The sequence below is a fragment of the Talpa europaea genome, assembly GCF_964194135.1.
Source record: "Talpa europaea genome assembly, chromosome: 7".
Classification (NCBI taxonomy): domain Eukaryota; kingdom Metazoa; phylum Chordata; class Mammalia; order Eulipotyphla; family Talpidae; genus Talpa; species Talpa europaea.
The window spans coordinates 132,610,946-132,619,016 of NC_140074.1; the positions used below are offsets into that span (position 1 = coordinate 132,610,946).

At 61.1% G+C, this 8,071-nt stretch overlaps 1 protein-coding gene across 1 annotated transcript; it reads right to left on the bottom strand.

The window, feature by feature from the left end:
* Positions 1-2,525: 2,525 nt before the first annotated feature.
* Positions 2,526-7,424, bottom strand: LOC311173981 (CMRF35-like molecule 1; the record flags this gene model as incomplete). The annotated part of the gene is made up of 6 exons (XM_084238066.1): positions 2,526-2,681; positions 3,115-3,231; positions 3,484-3,506; positions 4,934-5,037; positions 5,751-5,895; positions 7,073-7,424. The coding sequence occupies 6 exons, from the start codon at positions 7,422-7,424 to the stop codon at positions 2,526-2,528; spliced, it is 897 nt and encodes a 298-aa protein (XP_084094192.1).
* Positions 7,425-8,071: the final 647 nt, after the last annotated feature.

The window sequence follows — 8,071 nt, forward strand, 5'->3', positions numbered from 1 at the left end:
TGCCTTTTCATTGGTTCTTTTTCCCTCCCCAGGTCTCCTTCCCAGGCTTCATTAGGTTGTGAACTGGGGATATAAAATCATCTCTGCGTGGGCCTCCCTGGTGGCACAGGGGTTAAAGTCTCAGCCCTATCAAGCTGTCACCAGCCACTGCGGCTGGAGGGTCTGAGTTTTACTGTAGCCAGGAAGCTACTCACATGGCCCAGCAGACCTCTCCTGTCTCCCCGCTGCTCCCCTCAGCCATGGATTTCAGTAGATCTGCCTGTTCCGCTCCCCACTCTGTCTCTGGTGAGTCCTCTCACTTCTGGCACCTGTGGCCTGCACCCCAGCTTTTATATGCATACATCAGTAAAATAAATATTTAAAAAAAATCATCTCTGTGCTATAATCTAGAGACCAGTGAGACAAATAGGTGCTCATAATAAATGATAAAAAGAGATGCCTGATTGTCCGGAGCATGCGCAGTGTTGCGCAACACGTGCCATCAATTAAGTTTCGCTTTTCCCTTTCGCCTGCTGAGAAACCACAGGTTTTTCCTGTTAATCAAATGAGACTGGGAGGTACGATGGGAGGAGCTACCAGGATATAAGAGGAGAATGCCGGGAGAGAGGGAGAGAAGAAGAGAGATATAAGAAGGGAACCAAGAGAGAGTAAGGGGGGTACTGCGAGAGGAGCAGAGAGAAGGCAGGGACGTAACAAAGACATGGAAAAGAGAGAAGGAAAAGGAAAAATCAAGAAGCACGCGCTAGCGTCAAGTTGTCTCAAGCCCCTCATTTCAATCCTCAGCCCTTCTCTTTTCGTGCCTACGAATCCCGCGTGTGAGGACACATGATTCCTGTGGAACATTTGACAGTTTACAGCAAACTTTAATATGTGCTAGGACACCTTCACTTATCACGTGCTTTACTATTAATTTCATATTATAAATAGGGAAACAGAGGCCAGACACAAAAAAAATTTAAGTTACTCGTTCAAGGTCACAACAGGCATTATGGGAATTCAGATAATAACAGCTGACCCCTGCCCCGAGCATCTGACTCCACACCCCGAACTTTCCCCATGGTCTCTCTGTAGCACCCCTGCCTGGATCCCTGGGGTCCTCGGGGAAAGGGAGGATTGAAGTGGAGCTGCCACCCCTTGGTTGCTGACCTCCTGAAGCTTGGCGCAGGCCTGCCAACCTGGTCAGCCTGCCAGCCTGGTCCAGCCCTGAGGGCACATCAATGGGCTTGGGAACATCCATTCACAAAGCATCCAAGATGCTGCCGCCAAGCGGCTCAGAAGCCTCTGGAAAGTGGGCCTGACACCGCAGGGCATGGATAACAAGGTCCCCAAGCAGAGAAGCCCAGCAACATCACCCCCCACCCCACCCCAGGGACTTGCCTCCATCAAAACCCAACCGCAGGATAACAACCCGGGAAAGCAAAGCCAGGTTCACTCCCTGGGATGGCAGGTATGGGGGTGAGAGGACTCACCAGAGACAGAGTGGGGAGCAGAACAGGCAGACTGGCTAAAATACACTGCTGAGGGGAGCAGCGGGCAAGTCAGAAGTTTGCTGCACCATGTGGGTTGCTTATTGGTGCTGCAGAGGCTGCGGATTGCTTCACAGTGCTGTGCTTAACACCTTGCGCCACCAGGGAGGCCCAATTTGTCAACTTTAAACCAAGAAGGATCAGGGCCTACCCGGTGGCGTAGCTAGTTGAGCGCAGCGCTGTGAATCTGTCCGAACCCTCTGCAGCAAGGGTTGGATTCCCGGCAGGCCAGGGAGATTACCACATGAACTGGAGGGCTGTGACCCGCCACGCACACACGTGATCCCTTCCTGTTGCTGCTGTAACAAATCACTGCAAGTTGAGTGGCTCCATGAAAACAACATAAATTTATTCACTACAATCTGGAGGCCGGAAGTAGGGAGTCAGTATCCCTGGGCTGGAGTCAAGGTCTCAGCGGGGCTGGACATCTGGGGACACAGGGTACCCACCTGCAGCATTCCTGGGCTCCCAGCGGCTTGGCTCCAACCTCAGCGCAGTCACTTTGGCTCGGTCGCCTTGGCACCTCTTCTCCTGCCACCCTCCTGCCCCCTTCTATAGGACATGTACTGGGGGCCACCCGGGATCATCCAGGTTGGTCCTCCATCTCGAAAGCCTTGACTTCACCACATCTGCCACCTTCATGGACAATGCTCACAGGTTTCGGTGTTGGGGCGCAGATATCCTGGGGACACTATTGAGAACATCACCCAGACTAAGCAATTAATACAGGTTCACGACATCATTGTCACCGTCGTTATTATCACAGCCTGGGGGCACCACAGCTGGTCCCCAGCTCCTCCCAAGAGGGTGGGAAGGAAGAGAAGTGGAGACCACTGTCTCACTACTAGAAACCCCTCAGACTAGGCCCTGAGCCCAAGCCAGATGCTGGCCACTAGCAAGGCCTTAGTCACTCCTGGGTCCCTCGAGAGGTCCTGGGATAGAACAGGTGAGGCAGCCCGAGCTCAGGGCCGGGCTGGGGTCAGCAGGGCCTCAGCCAGCTCAGTGCCTCCTGACGGTGCTGTATTCCACGGGCTCCTCCTGGCTGCTGCGGGGGATGTGGGTGACGAGCTGCTCCGTGTTGCTATAGGTGGGCTCCTGACTCAGGGGACCCAGAGACAGGGCTGCGTAGGTAACGTCCTCCTTCTGAGAAGGACCCTGAGATAAAGATGGTGGGTGTCAGCGAGGTGGCGCCGGCACGAGAGGGAGGCCTCGCGTGTCGAGACTGACCCTACCAGGCTCTGAAGCCCACCCTAGGCCTTCCAGCTCCCCTGCCCTGCCCTCTGCCAGGGACCCTGAGTTCCCCCAAGAGAGGACACCCCTCAGCCCCATGCAGTGGGCCCAGGTCACTCAGCCATGTGGGCCTCCCATGCCAGGCACGGGGACCGTGTTCTCCGGGTCTGAGTTCCCAGTGCTGAGCCCCGGGGTGGGGACACAGCCAAGCCAAAGCAGGAAGGGCTGAGGGGCGGGCTCCCCAGACAAGTCTTCAATGGCTGTAGCTTTGCTTCCCCTCCACTGGGCCTACATGGGTGGGAGAAGCCCATCCTCATAGGGGTGGCCCCAGCAGGCGGCTCCCAGCCCCCCAGCCCACAGCACACCCCGCAGTGATGTACTCCACCTGCACCTCCACCTGGGCGGAGGCCTCCCTCCTGGTGGTGCCCGTCCGATGCAGGGCCAAGTTGGCATAGCAGAGTTCACTCTCTGGGGCCTGGACAGGAAACATTTCCTCTGGAGGGACACCAGCCTCTCAGCCTCCCTGGTGCCCTCTGCAGGCTCCCCCCAGCACCCCCTTCCAGTCCCCACACCTGCCCCTCCCAGCCCTCCTGCCTCTGGCTGTTTCCAGGGCCCCTCCCAGCTGCCCACCCCACCAGGCCCTGTGCTGGGCACTGAGCTGGGTGTATAAGACCTGGTGCTGGGGTGGGGCTGGCTGGTGTCCCGGGTCTGGCCTCCGGGCTCTCACCTGCCCTGGGGAAATCCCGGAAGCTGCAAGACAAAGACAGTAGGAATCAGAAAACCCATCTGAGACTCACAGGCTCCGGGTTTGGGGAAAGAAATAGGAGCAAAGGGTGAGCCGAGTCCTGCTCAGGGAGGCCCCGGCCCTGCTGACCCAGCACACGCGGCATCGTCACCTCCCCCGTGCGGCCCCCGCTTCTCCCCCTGGAGATTGAGGACCCTCGGCCCAGCCGCGGCCACGTCACAGAACCCGCCTCAGTCTCAGGGGGCCCTGCCGGCCGCCTGCAACCCTGGGCCCTTCCATTCCCCTCAGCCCAGGCTCAACCTGCCACCTTGGCCGGCAGCCCTGCCTGGAACCCCCAAACCCCCAATGTCCCCAAGTTCCCACTCGGAGCTCCACGGACTCCTGAGCTGCCTGCACTGCTACTGGCTGCCTCAGCCCTCCCCGCCCCCACCCCGGGCTGCCCTGGGTTTGTCTGTCCCAACACTGACTTCCCACAGGTCCTGGGGGGTCCCCGGGGTGGTGGCTGCGGGGAGGGCGCCCTGTTGTGGCTGTGCCAGCGCCGGAGACACGGGGGCCGGGGGCACAGCTGTTGGGACACAGGCGGCCCCACCTGCCCTGCAGGGGGACCTGCCAGCGGGGTCTCGCTGTCTGGACCAGCTTCCCGGTGCCCCGCGGGCTCCCCTGTCTTTCTGGCCCACCCCTGCCGCCCGCCCCAGCCTCCTGCTTCACGGACCACAGAGAAGCCTCTTCCTGCTTCTCGGCGCGGAAGTCTAGGGACCCCCCCGGGCTCAGGGGTGCTCAGAGCCGGGGCCCCGGCCTGCGCGTCCGGGGGGACAGTGACGAGGAAGACCCGGCTCCTCCTCCCAGCCCAGCAGAGCCCGGGGAGGGCGGCCGCGGGGGTCCCGAGACAGCTCAGGCCCGGCCCAGAGGAGTCGGGGGGTTGGTGTGAGAATGTGGACGGAGCCCGCGGGAAAGGGTTGGCTGAGGCCAGAGCTCGTGCCCAGCGCCGGCCCGAGGAGGATCCCTAAGGGGCCACGACCTCGGGACACGTCTGGGGCAGAAGGGGCCGGGCAGAGGGAGCAGCGTGGAGACGCCGTGTGCGCGCGTGTGGTGTGCGCAGTCGCGTGTGCAGGGTCCTGTGCCTGGGGGTTCTCTCCCCTGGTCCCCGTACCAGCTCAGTGTCCTGGCCCGTAGCTGGGCTGCTGCCTAAGGCCCTGGCTGCCTCTGCCCTAAGAGCTAAGCCACGTCAGGGGCGGGGCAGAGAGCAGAGAGAGCCGGGGTTGAGCAGCAGCAGGAGCACCAGCCCCCCAGGGTTCCCCGCAGGTCCACGTCTCCCCCCAGCCCCACAGCCTGCCCTTCAGGTGGCCCGTGGGACCCCTGGGGGTCTCTGTCCCGCGGGCCCAGAGGGCTGCGCGGTGTCTGCCCCATCCCTCCACCCAGACCGGCCTCTCACCTTTCCTCTGCCGCCTCACCAGCCTCCAGGCCAGGAGCGAGGCCGCTGTCAGGACCAGCAGCAGCACGGCCGCCACCACGGGGAGGATCTTTGTGACAATTTCCCTGGAAACACAGAGGGGACCCCATGCACCCCAACTGCCCCCTTGGGCCTCCCACCCACTGGCTGCAGGGAGGACACCACCTTTTGACCTTCAGGCCTGTGGTGCCCAGCCTGGGACGCCCCACTCTCGGGTGCCCTCGGAGAGGGTTAAGAAAAGGCAGTGAGAGAAAAACCCCCCTCCCTGGCCCGAGGCAGTCCCAGGGGGTCTGGAACCCAAGACAAATAAGCATCGGGCTCCACAAGTGGGTCCCGGCTCTGCCCACAGCTGGTAGAATCGTGTCCCCCACAGTCCAGGCCACTCAGACCCGCGGTGACCTCCTGACAGGCGACCCTTACAGGTGTCATCAAGGTGAGGAGGTCACTCTGGGCTGTGCCCTGTCCAGTGACTGGTGTCCTGATCAGAGGGAAAGGGGTGCAGGGACCCGCAGGGAGAGGCCCCGGAAGCAGGGCCACACGCCAGGGGACACCAGGGGTGCCCCAACTCCGGAAGCAGGAGAGGGGCCGGGACACTCCCGTCTCTGACCCCAGCAGGAGCCACCCTGACCTCACCTGGTTCAGGCTCTGGCCCCTGAGCTGGGATGAAGGGGAAGCCCCTCAGCCTCCCCCTCAGAGGGTCCAGAGACAAGGTCCAGCCAGGAACTGTGGCTACAAGAGGCCCCGAGGAGGAGAGTGGGCCCACCGTGCACAGAACACAGCAGCATCAGAGCTGGCTTACGTGCTATCGGTTACAGTCGGGGAGACTTTGTCCTCTTCAGGGGTGTCTGGCGCTGTTATTGTGGGGGTGGTGGTGGTGGTGGTTGTGGTAGTGGGGGTGGTTGTCTTGGTGGTGGTGGTGGTGGTAGTGGTGGACACTGTAGTGGCTGCTTGGCACACAAATCAAATACACACACTCTTCCTGCCAGCCTGCCCCAGCCCTGTGTGCTCCTCTGAGCCTGCGGGTCCCTAGGGTCTGGGGGGCCTAGAGCTGAACCTCTCAGACCTTCAGGCCTCCAGCAGACTCATGAGCCTGGGGGCAGGTGGGACTGTGGGAGCAGGAAGGCATCCCACAGGCCCCGGGAGCAGAGGGCCAGGATGCTCAGGGCCAGGCAGCTGGAGTCCCGGAACTGTAAACAGCCCTGCTGCTCCTGAGTCCCCCCAGAGGCCCATCTCATCCTCCAGCCATTATGGAGCAGAGCAGGGCCACCCAGCACCAACAGACCAGCCATGACTCAGGTCAGGACCACCTGAGCCCACAGTGTCCAGGGAGACCCTCACACTGGGCGAGGGGTGACCTTCTGTGACGTCGACCCTTCCCAGGACAAGGTCAGGACTCCCCAGGGCGTGAACGGTTGCTCCGCACAGTGAGGTGCCTCCCAGGTCTCAGGGTTGGTGCCCCCCGCTTTGCCACAGTGCCCCGAGGAGGTCACTGGATGGATCCCCAAGACAAGCTCCTTCACACCCAGGTAGGCATCCCTGAGCTGCCTTTCCCAGGCTGTCTGCATTCTAGAAGGACTCAGGAAAAAACACCCACGAGCCCAGGTGCACAAAGGGGTCAGGCGCATGTCAGGCCCCAGGAAAGCAGCCCCTTAATTGTGGGGGCGTTTCCAGGTCTCTGGAATCAGCCAAGCCCCTGACTGGGCTAAGCCCTGCCCCCTGAGAGCAGACCTGGAAAATCAAGTGAAAATAGTCACTTAGGTCCCAGCCCCAAATCCAAAAAGAGCAGGGAGGTGGGAAGAAAGCACAGAAGGAGTTGGGGTCTCAGGTCCCATGGAAGGGGTCCCTTTGCGCATGTGCTGACCACTCCCATCTCCTGACCTCTGTGACCATGGACAGAGGAGCTGAGCTGCGCAGAGGGGGACAGTGAGCCACAAAGGATCCTCCCATCCAGGAGGCGCCTGGAGCCTTGAGCATCCGGGAGAAGCCCCCCTCCCAGCGCCCACGGGTGAGGCTCCCCCCTCTGGGACAGTCACCCTGAGTGACAGTGACCCCTGGGGAGGACCTGAGGGACCAGGACAGAGCAGGCACCGCGGAGACACAGCCACATGCACAGGCGCTCACCTGGGTCAACGGTCACTTCAACTCTGTCCCCATGGTCAACAAGTGCTTCTCTCTCAACCCCACACCAGTAAGTGCCGGCATCGCCCCGCGTGAGCGCCTCCATGGTCACGGTGAACGTGTGGTTCTTCTGATGGTCCCTGATGGACACGCGGTCGTTCTTCACCTCCTGCTCCGAGCCGGTGGTTCTAACAAGGATCTTGCAGCTGACCCAGAGAGCCCCTCGACACCACCACTTCCTGTGGGTCTCCCAGGCTGGGTCATAGCAACACCGCACGGTCAGCGAGCCCCGCTCCCGGCCCTTCACTGCGCCTGGACCCGTGACGGCAGAGGAGCCTGGAAAACACACGTCCATGCCCCTGTGACCCCACCTGTGCACAGGCCCAGCCTCCTGCCCTGCGCCTGCCCCCTCAGCCCCAGGGCGGGGAGGTGGATGCAGCCATGGAGGGAATGACCCCCAGGAGAGAGGCCTGTGTCCTTCTACATCCCACTGGGCAAAGCTCCGGGAACAACACCTGAGACACAGCTCAGAGTCAGAGACACAGAGAGGCTGGCCCTGAGCAATGACAGCCCCGAGATTCACACACACACCCCATCGTCAATGAATCTGTGTCCCCAGTGAGGCCCCTTTGCACCAACCCTGTGTTGTTCCTGCTGGTGGGGAGCAAATCCCAGAGGACCTGTCTCCCCACAAGAGGCCTGTGCCTGCCCCGCACCATGGCCCGGGAGGTGCAGCTGACACCCTTGCACCCCTGGAGTGGAAGTGCCCCTGTGGCTCTGAGCTCGTAGGGGTTCCCTGGGAATCCAGCTCGGGGACAGCTATTATGACACCAAACGGTGGTGTTCAGTGGCCACACGAGCTGTGGGTCCCCATCACACAGAGGCGTGTTCCCATTGACTTGTTTTGATTCCTTTGTCAAAAAATAAATATGTGAGTTACTTGTGGTTTTTCGGAGTCTGTTGCATCGATCCATTTGTCTATCCTTATGCCAACCCCTTCTG